This window comes from Mustela erminea, chromosome 14, assembly GCF_009829155.1.
Source record: "Mustela erminea isolate mMusErm1 chromosome 14, mMusErm1.Pri, whole genome shotgun sequence".
Classification (NCBI taxonomy): Eukaryota; Metazoa; Chordata; class Mammalia; order Carnivora; family Mustelidae; genus Mustela; species Mustela erminea.
Window position 1 is genome coordinate 6,372,497 of NC_045627.1, and position 21,160 is coordinate 6,393,656.

At 46.3% G+C, this 21,160-nt stretch overlaps 2 protein-coding genes and 1 long non-coding RNA gene across 6 annotated transcripts in view; 1 reads left to right on the forward strand and 2 right to left on the reverse strand.

Moving 5' to 3' along the window:
• Positions 1-4,532: 4,532 nt before the first annotated feature.
• Positions 4,533-7,423, reverse strand: LOC116573098. Its single transcript, XR_004278603.1, has 2 exons — positions 7,094-7,423; positions 4,533-6,455 (listed from the first exon to the last, which is right to left on the reverse strand). It is a non-coding gene; the product is annotated as an uncharacterized LOC116573098 (long non-coding RNA).
• A 24-nt stretch (positions 7,424-7,447) lies between these two features.
• Positions 7,448-14,167, forward strand: LOC116573097 (cytochrome c oxidase assembly factor 6 homolog). Its single transcript, XM_032312775.1, has 3 exons — positions 7,448-7,555; positions 8,157-8,316; positions 13,824-14,167. Exons 2-3 carry the CDS (start codon positions 8,173-8,175, stop codon positions 13,917-13,919), a joined length of 240 nt encoding a protein of 79 aa, XP_032168666.1. The 5' UTR covers positions 7,448-7,555; positions 8,157-8,172; the 3' UTR covers positions 13,920-14,167.
• Positions 14,168-20,684: 6,517 nt separating this feature from the next.
• TARBP1 (TAR (HIV-1) RNA binding protein 1) overlaps positions 20,685-21,160 on the reverse strand; it is an 82,151-nt gene continuing 81,675 nt past the window's right edge. For all 4 annotated transcript variants that reach the window (XM_032311824.1, XM_032311823.1, XM_032311827.1 and 1 more), the window contains exon 30: positions 20,685-21,046. In XM_032311824.1, coding sequence (XP_032167715.1) covers positions 20,878-21,046 — 169 coding nt within the window. In that variant the 3' untranslated portion in view covers positions 20,685-20,877. The remainder of the gene's footprint in view (positions 21,047-21,160) is intronic.

Consider the following 21,160-nt stretch of genomic DNA (forward strand, 5'->3'; position numbering starts at 1 on the left):
ATTGCTATCACCTCTGCTCTGCCTGGAAGGTCCTTCCCTCATGTAGGGGACAGCCTAGGAGCACAAGCTTCTGGCAGGGTCTGAGCTAGAGTATCCACGCTGACCCTCCACCCCCGGCGGGTCTTAGGGTTTCCGTCTGTTTTAGTACCTGCGCTGCACACTAGGGGAGCTGCTCACCGCGGGGGACTGTGGCGCTCTCGGAATGTTTCTAGTCCAAACTTAAAAAAAAAAAAAGTGGGTTTTCTTTCTTTTTTTCTTTTCTTTCTTTCTTCTTTTTTTTTTTTTAATTTTTAAAAGTTTGTATTTATTTGTCAGAGAGAGAGCACACAAGCAGGGGAAGTGACAGGCTGAGGGAGAAGCAGGCTCCCCACTGAGCAGGGAGCCCGAGGCGGGTCTCGATCTGATGACCTATGGATCACCACCCCAGCGGAAGGCAGACCCGCAACCAACTGAGCCACCCAGACGCCCCAATGATAATATTTTAAATATATTGGGTTAAAGGAAATATATTACTACAGTTAGCTTTACCGAAGTTGTGCTTTGTTAATGTGGCTACTAGAAACTGCAAATTACATGTGTTCCTTGTCTAATACCTCGGTTGGATAACGCAGCCATATACAATGCGGATGACAGGGTGCCCGCTCCATGGGTCCTTATAAAGACTAAATGTTTTGCCCCGTGCCTGACAAAGCACAAATGGTCAGAACAAAGAGGACTGCCAGGTTATGACCACAGTATTTCATTGACTCTAACACTCCCATTTTTGTTCCCACACTTGTGCATCTTGGACACTAGGATGCATCCTGCAGTTGACAGTACAGTCACCAGATCCCGGTTACAGAACATAGCCATCACTGCCTGTGTGCACAGACACACCCAGACTTGCAGGGTCTTAGGTGAAAATCCAGGCCATCAGAAGTGGGTGCTCTTCATGCCTAGGAAGCAAAGTACATTTGGGGGGAGCGGTGGGCAGAGGGCAACTGGAAAACGTTGAGCAACATCCCCAACATAGCAGTGAAAAGTCAGCTCCTTGTAGCTATTTACAAGGTTGGCTGCATTGCTCAACACCAATCCCTTTTGTGGGTCCAAAAAGTTTTGGAAGTCAAGAGTAGGGAAGGGGGAAAGAGGAAGACTTGGTTCAAAGTGCTTAATGACAGTAGATAAGACTGGTGGAGAACTGGTGACTGGATCAGAAAAGGATGCTGAGGACTAGAACTCTAAATATAAAGAAGCTTTAGGTACACCTTAATCAACTCCTGCTTTTTTTTTTCTTCTCTCTCTCTCTGTGTATACATATATATACACACACACACTATTTTTTAAAAACTCATACTTAAATATGTCTAAAGTTTTATGACATTTCAGATCAGAGTCCTAGGCAAGAAAAAAGAATTCCATCATAGTTTAATTGAGAGTGCTTCTTTTCTTAGTAGAACATAAGATAAGAGTGCAGATTACTTATAATGTTTGATTTGATAAAACCATATTCTCTTTAGTGGACTTCTCTTCAAGTCCAAGATCAAAGGACATCTAAAATATAACTAGTATTTATCTTTTCCTTTGTCCTGTAACTCTTCTCTGTCATACTACCTATAGAATTTCTTTGTTTGTTGCTTGTTGTCTGTTAGAATGTACATTCCATGAAGGCAAGAGTGTTCATCTGGATGGTTCTCTGTGGTCTCTCAGGCTCCTAGAACAGTGCTTGACACACATTGAATAATGAGCAAATGAATTAAATCCTTTCAAGTGCTAGGCACTGTTCTAAGTGCTTTGCAGGGATTATTTCATTTAACTTTTATAAGCAACCTAAGGTAGATACTATCAACCACATTCTTCATTGAGGAAACCAGTATGTGCAAAGTTCCAGGAACGTGCCCAAGGTCACACAGCTTGTCATTGGGGGAGGTTGGAGTCAAGCCATTAGGCTCCAGAGCCCCTGCTTTTATCCACTCCACTTTGTTGCCCTCTCCTACAGTCTGTATTTCCCTTCTCGATTTCTTTGGGCAACCACCTCTTCAAGCTCTCACTATACTTGGTGCATGGACCTATCATAGCTCTGAACTCCTGTTTGTTAAAGGACAACATGGCCTATGTCCTCCGCCAGACTGAGCTTCTCATCCATTGTTTTCCTCCACGGCCCAGCACTGTGCCTGGCAGACAAAGGACTTGTCAGACCCATGAAAGGAGCACAGAATGGGAAGCTGTTCTGGAGAGAGGATGCTGTGGGTTCGGTTTTGAGCTTACTGGAGTAATGGAAGGACAGACAAGTAGAGATGTCCAAGAGGGACCTGGAAAGAGAAAAGTGGGACAAAGTTTCCTTTGGGACAAGAACGTAGATTTGTAGGTCTTTTCTGATAGAAGTGGCAGCTGAAGCTGGGAGAGTGAATCAGCTTGGCCACGGAAAACAGAGCAAAGGAAATGCAAGAGAAGAAAAAAATAAAGAAGGGAGAAGGACAGCTCCTTGGAACAGATCTGTAGTTCATGGGAAGAAAAAAGATCAGGGGCTGGCACCGAGATCTAAGGAAATTCAGAAGATCTCTGTAGCAATGCTGAAGTTAGGGTATCTTTCTCCTGTTTTTGTGCCCGCGTAGGTGTCTGTGCCACTGTTTTGTAAAACAGTACAGATTATAAATAAAAGTCTGTGGGCAGCAACAGAAAAACACCACCTACGTTTTTCGGTGCTCCTGGGTCTGTCTGGCCCCGCCCCGCAGTGGTTTGGGGATCTTCTCAGTTCAGACTGGAGATACACCCACAGGAAGTTTCCTCTGGTTGGCGAGAGCCAGCGGCACTCTTCCCATGTGTTCACACTGACTTCTCCCCGCCTCCTCTCTCCTCCAGACAGGCTGGGAGACTACACTCACTGCCTTTGTGTCAAGACAACACATTGGAAATCATCTTTTGGCACCCCTTTCTTTTACTTGCCCACAGCCTTCTAGATTTTGTAAGGGGAATCTGGTCTTTGCAGTTCTTATCCTGCATTGTTTTTGGTTTGTTTGCCTTATCGACATCTCAAAATTTCCCTTTCCTTAGTTGCTTTTGCGCTGTTGGCTACATCTGTGTTTCTCAGTTGGTGAACACCGGACCTCCTTGGAGGTGAGGATGGGGACCACTATTGCACTGTATTGACCCTCTTCGGTAATTCTTCACTGTCTACACCTTAGGTGTATGGCTAACCTGCAGGAAGAGCTTGACTGCACAGGGGACAGCATGAAGGACTACTGACTTTTGACCTAGAAAAGTGCACAAGATGCTAAATCTGTTAGTAATCGCCTTATAAATGGTCTGTATGATCATTATTTTTACCTTCCTGTATACTGAAGACTAATTTCCAGACTAAACAACTACTCTCTTTAATAATTGTGACATATGGGGGTGCTTGGGGGTTCAGATGGTTGAGCATCAGACTCTTGGTTTCCACTCAGGTCGTGATCTCAGTGTTGTGGGATTGAGCCCCATGTTGCGGGGGTGGGGGGGGGGAGGTCCGCATTCAGCAGGTGTCTGCTTAAGATTCTCTGTTCCTCTGCCCCTCTCCCAAGCTCGCTCGCTCTCTCTCTCAAATAAATAAATCTTAAAAAAACTGTGACATATGTCATTCATACAGAAAACATTCATACACAAAACATTCTTGCACAGTTTATTTACAGAATAATTGTTTAACACCAAAGTCCAGAAATAAAATTTTATCAACAACTCAGAAGGTCCCTATTCACCTCTCCCTGATCACATCCCATTTTTGTTTTGTTAATACTATGGAGGAATGTATCCTAAACAGGACAGCTGAGTTTTGCCATGTATCTATTCTTTGGTTGATTTACTTCTTTTATTTAATACAGGATACATCATGTTATTGTGGATAGCTATAAATATTCCTTTCATTCCTGCAACCTATCTCCTAATGTGACCATGCCATAATTTATTCATTCTATTGTTGGTGTAAGTTTAAGTGGTATGTTGTTTTTAGCTATAACAAAGACGCACATGCATAAGTGATTCTGTAGAGTAGAATTCCTGAGTCATCCTGAATGTGTTGTATGGTTAACTTTACTAGATAATGCCACAAAGTGATAATCCAAAGTGATTGTATCAACTTATACTACCCTCTGTGTGTGAGGAAGCTTCTTGCTTCATCCTTCTCAAACTTGTTACTGACAGATTTTTTGTAATTATTCTAGAGTCTCTTTGGTGTCTAATGGTGTTGCATTGGGATCTGATGGCTCATGTTCGTGGTTCCTAACAAGGACATGGATATTTTCTTACACTGCTCATTTGTATCTCCTCTTTGGTGCTGTGCCTATTTAAGCCTTTTGCTTATTTTAAAAACTACATTGTCCTGTTCTTATTGATTCCTAAGTGTTCTTTATATACTCTGGGTACCAATTCTTTGTTTTACAAACTTCTCCCACATTGTGGTTTTGTCTTTTCTCCTCACCTTATGGTATTGTTTGGTAAACAAAAGTATTTTGTTTTGGTAAACAAAAATTTTATTTGGTAAAACAAAAATTTTAATGTAGTTGGATTCATTGATCATTTCCTTTATGGCTAAAAAAAAAAAAAAAAAAAAAAAAAATTGTTCTTGACCCCAAAGTCATAAAAACATTCTTCTGTAGGTCCACACATTTTACATGAAATTCTTGCAGCCAGATGTATTTTGGAATACAGACTTTTTCAGACATTGGGAAGGCACAATGGAACACATACAGCATATTTTTGTAACACTCTCAACAAGAACTGGAAGAGCACCTCTACTCAAAAACCAATATTCATACATTATTATTTCTGCAGCAAAACATACATAGTCACCTAAGTAATATATAAATAATGACTATAAAGAACTTCATGACACTAAATCACATTTTCCACCTAATGAGTTCCAAAGAGTTTGGTGTCTCATAAGTGTGGGGTTTTTGTAATTAGTACAAAAGTTATGGAGGCCTCATACAAAAGGACAGAATTATTTCAAAGGTTAGAGGAACTTACCTGTGGAGCCATGGACCTGGAATTTGTGTGGGAAGATTCTTTACTACTGATTTAAAATATGGTTTGAAAGATTCATATTTTCTATTCTTGAGTCTGCCAGTTGTGTTTTCCTTGAAATTTGTGCATTTACCTAAATTTTATTTGCACTGAATTGTTTGTAAGATGTCATAACTTTTTTGAAATATATAGTTTTGATTACTAATATAGGTTAACATCTCTCCTTGTATTGTTCAATACTAACAGATAATGATCAATTGTATTCATCTTTTCTTTAAAAAAAAATCAACTTTTGGATTTTTAATCCATTGTATGCAGTGGTTCTCTAGTAGATTGGCTCCAAAGATGATAAAACACCAGCCTGTTTTTTTATTTCCATGGAGTGAATACTATCATCATGGACAATTTCAAGCCACTAATTTGAGATTAGTGGCCATGGAGTAGGGGAGAGGTATGCATAATAGGTTCTCCTGTATCAGTACAGTCTCTGGCATATTACTTTTGATTCCCATTTCATTCATTCCTGCTCTTAATATTATTTCTGTCATTTTACTTCCTTTAATCTTGTTCTCCTTTTTCTGACTCTTGAAAATGGATATTTAAACTAAAGACTTTTTAGCCTCTTTCTTATATATTTTGGGCTATAATTTTCCCTCTAAGCCCTGTTTTAGCTGCATCACACAGGCATTGCTATTATATTTTATTGTTCAGCTCAATATTTATTCTATCATTACGACTCCTCTGACAAGGGTTTATATGGATTTGTTATAATTCTTTATTGATTTTTAGCTTAATTGCATAATGGTCAAAAAACATGTGCTGAATGATTTCAATCTTTAAAATTTGTTGTGGGTTGCTTTACAGATAAGTCTGTGGTTGATTGCCGGATGATGCCATCTTTGCGCTCCAAAAAAATGTACATTCTAATTTTGGTAATGTTCTGTGTATGAGGTCAAGTTTATTAATCATGTTATTCACATTTTCTGTATTCTTATTGATTTTTCTTTTGTTTGTCTTAAAAATCACTGAGAAAGGCTTATTAAAGTAACCTAATAGGACTATAGTTTTTTCTTTGTCATTCGGTCAAGTTTCACTTTATATATTTATCATTAGGTATGTATAAACTTAAAATTTTAATTGTATTTACTTTTTCAACTCTGAAGTCACCCAAGACTCTTTCCATCCTTTTACTATCTCATCGGTCATACTCAGGAGATAACTATCTTTATATAAACTGCCCTTGGTAGACACAGTGTAAAAGAAAGAATGAAGCATTCCATGCCTTACAGAGTCCGCTGACCTCCAGGAGGACTGTCCATACTGTAGAACATATGTCTGGGGGAACTTGGCTTCACGCAGCTACTCTGGAAACCTGCATGTACTTAATTTGGACAGGAGCAAACACTGGCACTGACTGCAGAGCTGTAGGTCGCTACGGGTGTTAGAAGCTCTTCAGCGGCACCAGACAGCGCATGTGGACTCTGTTAAGACCAAACCCCGGATGACTGACCTTTACCCATAAACGCGCTTTTACAGATTCGGCTCAGACACACAAACTTGTTTGTATATCAAAAATAACGTCTTTTCAGACCTACCCGAAGCAGCTCTTCTCATTCCTTTATCACAATACCCTGGTGTTTGGGAAGTCAAGAAAGCCACGAGTAAGACTAAACAGAAAAGCAAGTATCTTCCTCCGTTCTCCTCGTCTGAACTACCCTCCGCAGAGCCAAGGGCACGGCGTCTGTCCGGGAACTCACCAGGCTCGCGTCTCCGGGGCGCGGCCGAGCAGGCTCTGCTCCGCGATCTCACTGCGTCTCCCAGCACCCACCCAGGGGCGTCCACAAAGCCGCCAGGGCTAGCGGTCCCGACGCTGAGCGACGTGCGGGGACGAACCCTCGGCTGGGACCGGGAGCTCAAGGCCTCGGTTCACAGCCCGCTTCGCTTACTTTCCAGATCTCCCGGGTCCTCCAGCGCTTGCCCGCTCCGCCCGCCACCAGCCCTGCCCGCACTCCCCTCCCGTCCCCCACCCCTCATTCCCCTCCCCCACCCCCATTCCCCTCCCCCACCCCGCCCCCACTCCCCTCCCCCACGCCGCCCCCACTCCCCTCCCCTCCCGCACCTTCCGACTATCTCCACCGAGAAGCCTGCAGCCAAGCTGTCACCGTTAGCGGGTTGTCTGGCGCTCATCCCTTGGCTGCAGATTTCCACCCCAAACCGCCTGGTCCGGCCGGGCTCGAAACTCAAGCCCTCCAGGCGGCGCGGGTGAGATGTGCACGGAAACAGAGAGTCACGAGAGGAGCGGGTCCCTTGTCGTGGCTGAAAGCCTCAGGGAAAGAGGCTCCGAGCCGCCCTCGAGGTTGAAGCCGCTCCAAGCTCCGACACAGCCCCGCCCACTCTCCCACCGCCACACCCCCCCAGGCCCCGCCTCCTCTCCCCTCCCCGCAGGTCCGGAAGGAAGTCGCTGCAACAGGTGAGAGAGCGGAGCCGGAAGTCCCGCCCTCCTAGGACGGTGAACGGGTTCCCGTAAGGGTCATTCCGAGCAGGAGGGCGGATTTGCCGCGGGACGTGCTTCCTTGGGGTGGTGAGTTCTCCGCTGCTCGAGCCCCCTCGGGCGAGGCGACCCTAAGGGTGCCAGGACTCGGCACCGGACCCCCCTTTCCCCCAGTCTGTTGAGTTTCATGACCCTTTCCTCCCGTCAGAGCCTAAGGGAACCGGGTCGCAGGCGGGCGAGAGGCCAGCTTGCGGGTGGGTCCCAGCGGGCGCGCGTGTTGGAGGCTGGACCCGGTGGTTCCGACTCTGCGCGTCTCAGGCTCCCCTTCGGCACGGCTGGTAGCTCCGCGGGCGCTGCCGGGTCCCGTCGACGCGTGCGCTTCCTTGTGGAGCGTCTGGTGTGCAGGCCGCCTTCTACATGGGCGCGGCTGCCCCCGTCTTACAGGTGGGGACACGCGCTCGAGAGGCCCCAGGGACGGGACTGAGCACGCCGCCCCCGGCGGGTCCCTTGTCATCGCGTGGGGGATGAGCTCTGCCGGTGTCCGTTTAAAACTGGGTGACTTCGATGGCGCCATCAAAATCTCAAGGCGGAATTGTAGAAAGGGGCTGGGCGGGGAGGACGGACAGTGTCAGTGCCCTGCCGTTTCCGAAACGAGGTCCTGGTTCACACCCGGTGTTACTTTGGTCAACAGCCTGGGCCCACGAGGGATGGCAGCCCCGTCCATGAAAGAAAGACAGGCGTGCTGGGGAGCCCGGGACGAGTACTGGAAGTGCTTGGACGAGAAGGCAGAGGACGCGTCCCAGTGCGAGCAGTTGAGAAGCGCATTCGAATCCAGGTGTCCCCAGCAGTGGGTAAGGCACACTCGCCCGGTGTCGGTCACTGGGAGCCAGCGCCGGGCTGAGAGGCTGTGCGGTGGGCTGAGGGGTGAAGCAGGCGGAGGCACGGGGGGATCCAGTTTGTAGAGCAGCAGAGAAGGCCCTGCCTGGTCATCCAGACTTGGTTTATGTTCTTAGGTCAGGCAGGGGTCTGGGAAAGGTCACTTGACCCTTTAAAGGTCACTGAAAACAAACCTGTAAATGAGGACCAGAAATTCCAACCCACTGAGTTGGTAGATCCCTCCAGGATCCTAAGAACACTCTTCAGTGTGGGGCAGGGGTTGGCAAATTCGCTGGCCTGGAGCCTCTCTCAGAAATGAAGCATTCTCTGTTGTGCTCCCCAAATCATGCGCTCATGTACCCAAACTATTATGAGCGGTTTAGGAAGTAGGAGGACGTTCCTGTGACAGGTGCTGCCCCGGATGCGTCCCTGACCGCTGTTCTGCTGTGTGCTGCCTGTCCCTGATGTGGGAGTGGGCTGGAAAAGGGAGCTGACCGTGAGGGCTCCGTGCTCGACACTCCCGCATCTGTGTCCTTTCAGAGGGTGGTTTGCTTTCGTTTTCTGGAAGGGTCAGGGCATTGAAGTAACTTGCTCAGCACTGGTCAGCAAGTGGCAGGATGGTAGTTCTAAGTCAGGCCTGGCTGGCTGGTATAAGATGGGAATCGGAATTTGTCTGTGCGTTTCCACTCTTCATGCTGCTGGGCAGAGTCTCTGTGAGAACAGCTCGTCTTAGGACGTGGCTTAGGGTCTCCCTGTCACACCTCACAGTTTCAGATGAGGAGCCGGAGGTGTGCGGGAGACAGCCAGGAGGATGGGGGTCATGCTGGGGGGCTGGGCTGGAGGGCTGGGGTGCTCTAGGTGAACGTTTCATCTGTAAAACCAGCATAATGCAGCCTTCCTCACGGGATTCCTATGAAGACTCCACGTCTAACTTGACATATAAATAGAAACATGATCAATGTGGGGTTTTGTGATCAGATTGTTTAATGATTTAGGTGAAAACTGTTGGACATCCTGGTTTTCCCATTAGGGTTGATGCACTAAGAACAACTGGTTTACGAAGTAGGTGGAGAATGTGGAGCTTGGTCTGTCTCACACCTGAGTCCATGCGGGTTCTGGTTCCTTCACTATCTGTGCTGTCCCCTTCTCGCTGGGCTCTCCGGCCCTGCGGTCACTGAGAGCAGGGTGCAGCTGAGAACAGGGCAGGAGCTCCGGTGGCCGGGGTGTTGGTGGGTTCTCTTCTAATCCCACCCCGGATTTTCGCGGGAGAATTTTGTCCCTGTGAGACCTTTTGACAGCCTTGTCATGATTTTCCACTCAGGTGACACGTCATAATCACGTGGAGAGGTTTTTGAAGAGCTCTGTCCCAGACCTCCCCTAAAGGTCTGGAAATAGAACCCGAACCTTTGATACAGCTCTGGCTCTACAGGTGATTCCGATAACCATGGTTGGGAATCCGTCTTAGGCCCTTTGGAAAGTCACGCCTCTGTCCTGTTATCCTCCCTCTTTCCCTCTCCTCGAAGACCCACTACTTTCTCTCCAGTCCCGTGACTAGCAGACCTTCCCACTCCCCTTCTTTCACGCAGCTTCTGTTCTCTGCATCATAACGGGTTTTTCTCTGTCCCTTCCACTCCCACCGGGACCCTGGCTGGATGCCACTCTCTCCAGGTTACTGTGTCCCGCTCACAGCTCATATACTGAGTATATGCTTGGAGCTCTTCAGACGTGCCCTCCACCTCCACTGTTCTCATGAGGGCTGTCACCTAGTTTTGCAGACAAAGACATGGGTGCACTGAAACGAAGTCACCTGTAAGGACAGAGCCAGGATTGGAGCTTGGGAGTGTGAGTCTGGACGCCATGCTTTGCCCTTCTCCACATTCTCCTTTCTCCTTCCATGAAAATAGCCTACACAAGTCTCATGGTGTTCTAGAAACTTAGTCATAACTGTAGTCTATTTCAATACAAAAGCTCCATCTCCTTGGGTGCCCGTATGACCCCCACCCCCCAGGCTGTCCTCCTGCTTGTCTAGCAGCCATGCCTGTTGGAGAGGTTTCCTGTGCGGCCATGAATGCCAGTGTGCTTCTAGGCTGTTCACTCTCCCAAGGCAGTCTGGTCTCAGGTGTGGATGCCTCATCCACAGCTCCAGCTTGGCCATTTCTCCAGCTCCAGAGGCACCCGATGAGCTGTTGCAATAGGTTTAGATGGTCCCAGGACCAACCTTGACCTCTGCATGTGCAAGACTGAACTCTTCCCATGCTCCTAACCCCAGGGAAAGGCACCAACAGGAGCACAGCCCCAGAGCTTCAGCCTTCACTGTGGGACTCACTGGAGGAGCATCCTCAGGAGGGAAGTGGGACGGCACTGCAGCCCTGCAGTGGGGGCAGGTCCCGTGTGTTTAAGGATTAGCAAGGAGAAAGCAGCGGACATTCAGGTCAGAGAGGTAATGGGAGCCTGGGGCAGTGGGCTTTACTGAGGGCTGCGGGAAGCCACTGGAGAGCTTGGAGTTCGGCAGGAAGGACAGCTGTGAAGGTACGAGAGGGAGTCTGAAAGGGTGGTGGGCTCAGTGGGTTTCAGCATTAGGGTCTTAGAAAGGGAAGAGGCAGGCGGGGGGTGCGGTGTTTGGAGAATGGGCTCTCAGAATTGGGATTATGGAAAGGGCATGCTGCTTTGATCCTGGGAGTAAGACTGGTTGGAGGACAAGCTCACTGAAGAGCTCAGGGAGCCACCCAAGCATCAGGAGAGGGGTCCTGGTGGAGAAGGGCACAGGCTACAGAGCTCCAGCCGACCCCAGCAAAGGTGTGGGGGGGGTGCAGTTGCAGAATATTCCAGTTGGCCTCTGCAGCATTTGACAGTGTTGTGCTAAGTGTTGACAACACTGTGTCCTTCTGCAGTGCCGTCCTTCAGCCTGCCCCCTCCTCATCTGTGCGCTTTGCTCGGAGATTGCATTTGAAGTCTTACCGTAGCCATCAACCAGGAACGGAAAGATTTTTCCAGAGCCATGTGAGAAGGTGGGGAGCTACATGGGGGAAGGGGGTCAGAAGAGGAGGTATCGTCTGGGTCCATTTGTATGAGGCATCTTTATTAGCTTTAATTTAGAGTTTTGGGAGTACTTGTGTGTCTGTTTTACACAGAGGGACCTAAGGCTCAAGTGAGATAATTTGTTCAGGATCAGCTGAGCAGTAAAGCAATAAATTCAGATTTGATATGTAATAAGTATGCCACACAACTAAAATGCCAGGTGTCACCGGAATGAATTACTTTTCTTGGCGCTTTGCTGCTTTTATGGTACCCAGCGGCCTAACCTGTGTGACGGGTCGACTGCAACAGTCTGCTGGCTCATGGCTGAGGAGGGCGTGGGGCTGAGAGCCATCCTTCATCCCAGAGTCATTCAAAGACTGATCCCAGTATCAGTTTCAGAAGCTGTGTTTCGTATAAACCGTGGCAATGTTTCAGATCCCAGCGTTGTGGCATTTGCACTCCTGTCCTGCGTCTCCCGTAAGGGGGTGGAAGATGCTAGCACCCCAGTACAGTCCCCCTCAGTGAGTGCCCGTGGGCTCCTGAGCCCGGACAGGGAGAGCATATGCCTCGTGCTGAGGATCCCCAACTGCTTCCCCAGGAGGGAAGGCTGGGCTGGAGCGCGGTTCAGGCAGAGGCCGGGAGGTCCAGTGCTGGAGAACTAAGCATGTCCAGGACCCGGAGCAGCTCTTGACGGCCGGTATTTCAGGGGCCAGTGGCAGATTCAGAGAGGACAGACAAATGGGCAGAGATTAAGCCAAGAATGGCCTTGTTTGTCTCGCTGAGGAGTTTGGATGTTGACCTTACAGTCTATAGGGATGCCTGGAAAGATCTTCCAGCCAGGGACATGACCAGATTTGGGTTTTGGAAAGAGTACTTGGCCACGGCATGACCGATAGATTGAGGGGAGAGAAGCCAGTTCCAGTCCTGGTGCAGTAATTCAGGTGAGAACGGAGAGCTGTGGTGTAGTGGTGAAGAGGGAGTGGGACTGAAGTGGATAGGTGGACAGTGGTGCGGTCACGGAAGGAAGTATTAGACGAGAAAACAGTAGCAGAGGAGCTTGGTTTGGGTTTGCTAGTAGGACATCTACACCGAATTGTCAGGCAGGCAGGTGGAGATGTGACAGGATCGGTCACAAAGATCTGGTAACACTGGGTATCTTTTATGCAGAGCACCCCCCCTACCCGGGGTAAACCTGTAGTCTGGTAACCATGGAGACCGTGACCCAGAGGAGCTGGGGTATGGCACCAGGTACAGGAAGGGAGTCATCTGAGGATTCGGGGCAGGGGGCAGGGTGGAAATTAGGTAAAATGAAATCTCTCTGTGCTTGGCTGAGCTCAGAGCAGGGCTGCATATAAACAGATCATCGTCGGCTCTAGACTGAGAGGGGACCCAGGGTCCGATTTTCAGAATGTCCCATTCAGAAATACGTTATTTGAGCTGCTGCTCCTGGGCTGGAAATCAAGGCTGCTGCTCTGTAAGATGCCTGAGATCCTCCAGGCAAAAAGGTAGGATGTTTCGTTTTTATTGCTATAACCTCTTTAATAAAATTTCTGATAGTCTGTGGTTTTAGAGGACAAGGCTTCATGCTCAGTAAGACAGCTGCAGTCACTCGGGGGAACCAAGGACGTTCCGTGGCTGTTGTATACCTGGGAGAAGTGTTAATGCTGCCCTCTCACGCCAGCTGAAGACAGATGTGTACATTCTCGGTCTACTTTCCACTTAGGATTTAATTCTTAAGTTATGCAGTGGAGCCTAAGAAAAGCTTTTAACAAAAGAACTAGTTTTTTTTTTTTATCCTGACCATGAAAATACGTGGGGTTCCGCCTTCACCTTGTCTGCAAAGCAGCTCAGATATCGACACTGTGACAGTTTTGTTTGTGACCTTGATTTTCTACTGTAATTTTATTGCTTCAGGATATGGGGCTTTACGATACTCAAATTCCTTATTGCAAGAGAAGGATATAAATAAGATGAAGTCTTTAATTGAAGTTTTATCATCCGCTCATTCATAGTTTTTAAATATAACTTTTAAACATCTGTTACAAATATGTATTTCTGGATGAGATAAACTTGATCATGGCTGATGAACTACAAAACTTACTGAATGTACAGTTGATAAGAAAAACTTGTACAGTGTCTTTCAATCATGAAGTTTTATGGCCTACGAACTCTGAGCCCACACGGCAAGATTCACATGTCCAATTCCAGGGACATTTCTCAAGGAGAAGGTTCATGGGTTACTTGAGTTCTCAACAGGATCTGTAACCCAGAGGGGGCTGGGCTCACTGGTCTGCTTCTCTCTGGAGACTCTTACACGTCGTACGCCTTGACTCAGAGTGATTCTAGAATACAGTCACTTAGGCCACTTACTCAACTTACGTTGAATAATTTGTTACATTTAAGTAGGTGCTTTTGTTTAAGATGCAAAACTTGCCCTTATTTCAAACACTTTTTTTCTCAACAGATAAAATATTTTGATAAAAGAAGAGACTACTTAAAGTTCAAAGAAAAATTTGAAGCAGGACAGTTCCAGCCTTCGAAAACGACAGCACAGTCCTAGGCTGCTCCTGAACTTTCCAGAAGGTTTGACATTATTCTGTCTGAACTTGCAAAATGCTCCCCTGACTTTGGGACAGTAGTGGTTTGGATCATGTAAATGGCACGACTCGTTCCACATAAACGACTCTTTAATAAATGATCACATAACAGAGATCCCAACATTTAGACTATGAAGAATCGAAATGCTTTGTTTTAATTTCGTAAGAAAGCTATATTTTAAGAAAAATTAAAGCCTATTATAAAAACCTATGGGTTTTTTTTGGTTCTGTTTTGTTTTGGTCGGAGCAACAGGTGACGATCCAACTACAGGCAGACCTTGGAGGCATTGTAGGTTCAGCTCCAGACTGCAGCGACACAGCAAACAGAACAATTAAGCGAGTCTGATTTCTCCTCGTATGTAAAAGTTACGTGTGCTATTCTGAAGTCTTAAGTGTGCAATAGCATGATGTCTAAAAATGACGTACATACCTTAAAACAAATGCTCCCCCTCATCTGTGCTTTCAGCGAGCCGGACTTGTGCTGGTGGAGGGTCTTGCCTTGATGTCAGGGGCTGTTCAGACTAGGTGCCTGTGGCCTTTCCTTAAAGTAATGACGTTTGCCATGGGTTGACTCTTCCTTTCCCAAGCGATTTCTCTTAATACCTTATGCTCGTTGACAGCATTTTGTCCATAGAACTTGTTTCAGAACTGGAGTCCGTCTTCTCACACCTGCTGCTGCTTTACCAACTAAGCTTATGTCATATTCTAAATCCTTTGCTGCCATTTCGGCGGTCTTTGCGATGTCCTCACCGGGTGTAGATTCCATCTCAAGAAACCGCTTTCTTTGCTCATCCGTGAGGAACAACAGCTCGTCCCTTCAGCTTTGTCATAAGATCACAGCAACCCAGTCCTATTGTCGGGCTCCACTTCTAGTTCCGGTTCTCTTGCTGATCGCCACATCCACAGGGACCACCTCCGCTGAAGTCCCAAACTCCTCAAAGTCAGGCAGGGGGGCTGAATCCCCGGCTTGCAAAGTCCCGTTCGTGTTGATTATTTCCACTTCCCGTAAATCAGGCATGTTCTTCATGGCATCTACAGTGGCAAATCCTTTCCGGGCTTGCTTTGCCCAGATGCATCGGAGGCGTCACTGTCTCTGACAACTCTGGTTTTACAAGATGTATTTCTTAAGGTCGAAATGTGTCCCTGATCCACGGGCTGCAGATCGATGTTGTGGTGGCAGGAATGAAAACAACAATCTGGCTGTCCATCTCCAGGGCTTGTGGCTAACCAGGTACATCGCCAACAAACAGTATTTTGAAAGGAAAAAAAAATTTTTTTGAAGAGTAGGGCTCAATTGTGGGCTTAAAATATTCTGTAAACCATGTTGTAAGATGTGCCATCACCCAGGCTTCATTGTTCCATTTCTACAGCAGAGGCTCTGATTTAAAGTCACCAGCTGCCTTGGCCCCTCAACAGACAGGCAGTCTGTCCTTTGAGGCCGCACAGGGACTTCTGTCTCTGGCTGTAAAAGTCTTAGATGGCGTCTTCTTCCAAGATAAGGCTGTTTCCTTCCGTTGCTACATTGAAAATCTGTTGAGTGTAGCCGCCCTCATTGATTAGCTTAGTAGATCTGGATAATTAGCTGCTTCACCTTCCACTTTGAGCTTAAGGGGACGACTTCTTTCCTTAAGCCTCATGAACCAATGCTGCTAGCTTTAGACTTCTCCGCTGTAGCTTACCTTTTTCAGCCTTCATGAAATTGAAGAATTAGGGCCATACTCTGGATTAGGCTTTGGCTTCAGGGAATGTTGTAGCTGGTTTGATTTATCCAGACCACTAAAATTTTCTCCCTATCGGTAATAAGGCTGTTTTACTTTCGTATCATGCACGTGTTCAGAGGACTGGCATTTTTTTTTTTTTAAGTTTTTATTAGAAAAAAAGCACAAGTGGAGGGAGGGAGAGGGCAAAGCATCTTCCCGCTGAGCAGGAGCCCAACATGGGGCAGATCCCAGGACCCTGGGATCATGACCTGAGCCGTAGGCAGATGCCTGACTGAGCCACCCAGGTGCCCCATGGGAGTAGCATTTTAAATTTCCTTCAAGAATTTTTCTTTGCATTCAGAATTTGGCTGTGTGGCAAAAGAGACCTAGCTTTTGGCCTGTCTTGGCTTTTGATGTGTCTGCCTCACTAAACCCAATCATTTCTCATCTAAAGTGAGATGTAGGACTCTTCCTTTCACTTGGGGGCCACTGTAGGGTTATTACTTGGCCTAATTTTATTATTGTTTTGTCTCGGGAATAGGGAGGTCAGAGGAGTGGGAGAGAGAAGAAACAGTACTGGTTAGTGGAAAAGTCTAGAAGACACACAGCATTTATCAGGCAGGTTTGCCGTCTATGTGGGCACAGTTCATGGTGCCCCAAAATGATCACAATAGTAACATTAAAGATCACAGATCACCATGAACCTACAAAATAATGTAGATGTTTGAAATATTGTTGAAAACTGTGAGACAGACACACGGTGAGCCAGTGGTCCCAAAAAACCGAAAAGCTCCTAGAACTGAATCTTAGATGGCAAGAAATAAGGTCAGGATACAAAAGAAAATCCTATTCCTGTATTCTAGCAAGGAATAATTAGAACTTACAATAAGAAATGCACTAAATTTATAGTAGCACTAAAAAAATAAAATAAATATTTGGTGTAAGTCCATGTATAAGACCTATATCTGACAACTACAAAGCCATAAAATACTTAAAAGTCAGAGAGGATCTAATTAGATATACTGTAGTCAAGGATTCGAGAAATCACTTTTTTTTAAAAAAAGATTTATTTATAATAAGCACAAGCAGGGGGAGAGGCAGAGGGAGAAGCAGGCTCCTCGCTCAGTGGGGAGCCTGATGCAGGCTGTGATCCCTAGACCCCAAGATTATCACCTGAGCCATGCAGATACCCCTTAATATTCTTAATAAACTGTTAGTTCTCCCAGTTTGTTCAACACAACCCCCAAATCCCAACAAGCTTTTTTGTGTAGACACTATTGTCAGGCTGATTCTAAAATATGCATGGAAAGGCAAAGGACCTATAATTGCCAAAACATTTTTTTTTCTTTTTTTCTTTTAAAGAACAGACTTATACGATTTCAAGGCTTATTCTGAAAAAACAGTAATCAAAACTGTAGCATTGGCAAAAGGACTGATAGCTAATTCAGGGGAACAGAAAACAGAGTCCAGAAATACATCCACATGAATAGTCCACCGAGTTTGAACAAATGCAAAGGCAACTTAGTGGAGAAGGAATCCTCTTTTCAACCGTGGTGCATGGTGCTGGGAAGGGCACGTGCATACGTGACAAAATGAAGCCCAACACACTGCACACCTTATTAAAGACAAACTCAAAATGGATCATAGAACAAAATAAAATATAAAACTGTAAAACTTCTGGAAAAATAATACAGAGGAGTTCTATATTTTAGGTTGGAAAATATTAACTTTTAGATCATGACATCAAAAGTGTAATCCATCAAAGGAAAAGTTTTGTAAAAGCTGAACTTCATAGAGACTAAAAATATTTTCTCTGTGAAAGATATCAAGAAAATGAAAAGATAAATTACAGACTGGGAGAAAATATTCACAAATTACTTATCATAAAGAACTTGTATCCAGAATAAAGAATTCTTACAACTCTAAAAAAGTACATCACCCCAGTTTTAAGAAAATGGATAAATTGGGGCACCTGGGTGGCTCAGTGGGTTAAGCCTCTGCCTTCAGGTCAGGTCGTGATCTCAGGGTCCTGGGATCAGGCCCCGCATCGGGCTCCCTGCTCAGTGGGGAGCCTGCTTCTCCCCCTCCTCCTGCCCCCTCGCCTGCTCATGCTCACGCGCGCTCTTTCTCTCAAATAAAATCTTTAAAACCAAAATAGGCCAGCTTAATTTAAAAAGCTGGCAGTACCAAGTGCTGATGGGGCTGCAGAGCAGCAGAAACACATACTCACTGCTGGTGAGAATGCAGAACAAGAGGACTTGTTTTGGAACACGAACCAACCATCCACCCTGACTTCTTACAAAGTTAAGCTTATGCTTCCCGTACGACCCAGCAGCCGCGTTCCCGGGCATCCCAGCAGATGAGCAGCGGACGAAGCCCGTGTCGATAGCAGCTTCACTCACAATCACCAAAGACTGGAAACAACCCAGATTCCTACAACAGAGGAGGGAAAAGCAGGTCCATCTCTGCGACGGCATACCACTGAGCACTGAGAGGGGAATAACCTCATGAGTCCTGTGGCAGCACGGAGCAACCTTCGGTGCGCTTTTCCGCACATAAGAAGCCAGACCCAAAAGGTGATGTATTCTGTGCTTCCATTTACAGGATTCTGGGAAAGGCAAAATTAGTACAGAAAACAGGTCAGTGGTTGGGAATGGGGAAAGGTGTCAACCACGAAGGGGTCACACCAAGGGACTTTTAGGTGTTGAGATGGTCTGCTGTGGCACTGTGGTGGTGATTCATGAGTAAGCACTCCCCAAAACCCCAAAAACTGGACACGTGAGTGACGGGCTGTATGCACATTAAAGTCAGGTCAACGAGGATTTCAGAGGGATTCCTGTTTAGAATGTATACTGTGATAAGTGAATCTAACTGTATTATAAATATAGGACATTCTTCTCTAGAAGGGGTGGATAAGAAAGGAGCTAACCTAGATAACTTTGAAAAATGGTGTTCTGACAGGATCCTGTCAGGCTGAAGACAAAAAGAACTTACAAAAATTGCTAAATTTCACATAGTTCTGGTTTAGCAGCTCTCAAAGTACACTAATGAGAAGCATGTTTAAGTCAGAAAAAGCAGTTAAAAATAAGAAGTGAGTGTCAGGATTAACTTTGCAGAGCCGACTGGTGCCCGAGGCCTCTAAGAACTCACGTTCACCTGCACGTCTAGATACCGTGTGTGCACACACGCGGTGTAGACACTGAATTCCCTAGCTCCAGCCACTGAAAGGGCCACCGGTGCTCCCTGCGGAACTGTTGGATTCCAGAACTGGAGTGGGGAAAATGAAAGCGCCTGGAGCACCGAGAGCTGCCAGAGAGAAAGGACGTTCTAAAAGAGAAATGGAAGAATGGGAGCAGGTCGGAAGGACACGAGCCAACCATCCACACTGATCTGAACAAATGAGTCAATCCGGGACTGGTGTTCCTTACAGAAGAATCCCGAGTCACAAATGGAGAAGTGAGGGAAACAGACCGTCACCGTGAGCACACTGCCGAGGACTAGACTGAGTGGGCAACACGCTCAACAGAAAGTTCCCGCAGAGCCTTCAAGTCGCTCTCCCACAATACTTACTAATTACGGTTGCAGTTTCAACAGCTGCCCCCCGTGTCTGGTCATCCTCCCTCCAAGAGGTGAAGCTTATATTCTACCTGGAGGGTGGGCAAGGCGTAGTGACCCAGCTTCTCACAGACAGAGCACGGAGAGCGAAAAGCAGAACTTCACTGAGAAGAACGAGGTGAACGGTGCCTTTGACAGACAGTCGGGAGTAGCTCACACTGAGATGTGATGACAAGGGCACGCGTCAGCACTGTGGGGTCCTTCCAAAAATCCAGCTCTCATCCCGATCACGAGAAAACACCAGACAAACCCAGATCATGAGACGTTCACAAAATACCTATCCAGTACTTCCCAAAAGTGTCAAAGTCAGCAAAGACAAGGAAAGACTGAGACGCTGTCAGAGATCGTAAGAGACTGAGGAGACCTGACCACCTAATGTGATGCAGCATCCTGGAACAGAACGAGAAATCCCAGTGGAGGTCAGAGTGGTGGTCTGCAGCTTAGCGAACAGCACCGTTACCAATGTTCATTTCCTAGTTCTGCTATGGGTCCACGGTTCTGTAAGATCCTAACTGGAGGGGTCTGGGGGCAGACTATGCACTATCTTTGCAACTCTTCTGCAGAACAAAAACTATTAAAGCTACAGAAGAAAAAAAATACTGGCAACAGATTCTGAAATTCAAGTATTATTATTATATTTTTTAAAGATTTCATTTATTCACTTGAGAGAGAGAACATGAGAAGGGAGAGGGTCAGAGGGAGAAGCAGACTCCCTGCCAAGCAGGGAGCCTGATGCGGGACCAGATCCTGGGACTCCAGGATCATGACCTGAGCCGAAGGCAGTCGCCCAACCAACTGAGCCACCCAGGCGCCCTGAAATTCAAGTATTATTAAAAAGAACCCACACATGATTGAAGTTCATTGCTAGAAGGGGATAAATGGTCCCCATTCAATACTGAAGTCTTCTCAATATCAAACAAAAACATCCTCAGGACAACAGAAATAGTAAATTAGACTGACTCGGCTCCATTCTTCCTCTTGGTGATGACATGTAAGAATAATTCACTGTCTTTGGGTTGATGTTGACGTCTTTCAGAATACAGACCATTACTAACCTTATCTGAACTCTCTGAGCAAAGGGAGTGTAGGGAAGTTTTCCAAAAACTTCATATGAATGATAATGGCCTATTCCGTGGTTTTAAAAGGAAATTCAAACCTATTATTTGAGCATCATGGAAAGGGAAGCTCGCTTAACAGCTGGCCAGGCGGGTCTCCTCTCCCCTCGGGCAGGACCTCTGCTTCCACCCCACCACGGCTCCTGGAAAGGGAAGTGTGTGGTGTTGGCAGGTGACAGCTGCTGAAATTCTGCCTTACTCCTGTCACGGTCCACATTTCTGAAAGAAATTCTCTTCTTAAAATACACTGTTTTATTTCCACAACTGCTTAAAATATTTTATTAAAGAAGCAATGCAATTTAGCTAAAAATATTTATTTAAGGGGTAAACATAGTCATATATTTAAGGCACATGAAAAAGTTTTGGCATTAATTTGGCAAGAAAAAGGAATACAAATTATCCTGGTAAATTTTTGAGTTGATTTCATTAGTACAGTTTTTAAAACAAGGTTTCAAGAGCACCGATAAATGATCTCAGATAAGGCACAAAGTTCATGACTCGGCACCCCCATGCCGGAGCAGCTGCTGTCTGGTGTACTCCCAGATGAGCAGAGCCCCACTCACATGGACGTTCAGCGAGCGGATAATGCCCTGCTGAGGAATTTCCACACAAACATCCAATTGTTGGATTAGATTTGCCGGAATTCCCTCACGTTCATTCCTGGTGAAGAAAAATGGAAAAAGAAAGGTTAGTTTTCTTGTAATAAACACATTTTTTCCTCTCCGATATCCTGAATGTCCCTCAGTCAGGTTAACAAAATAAAAAGTGAAGTCT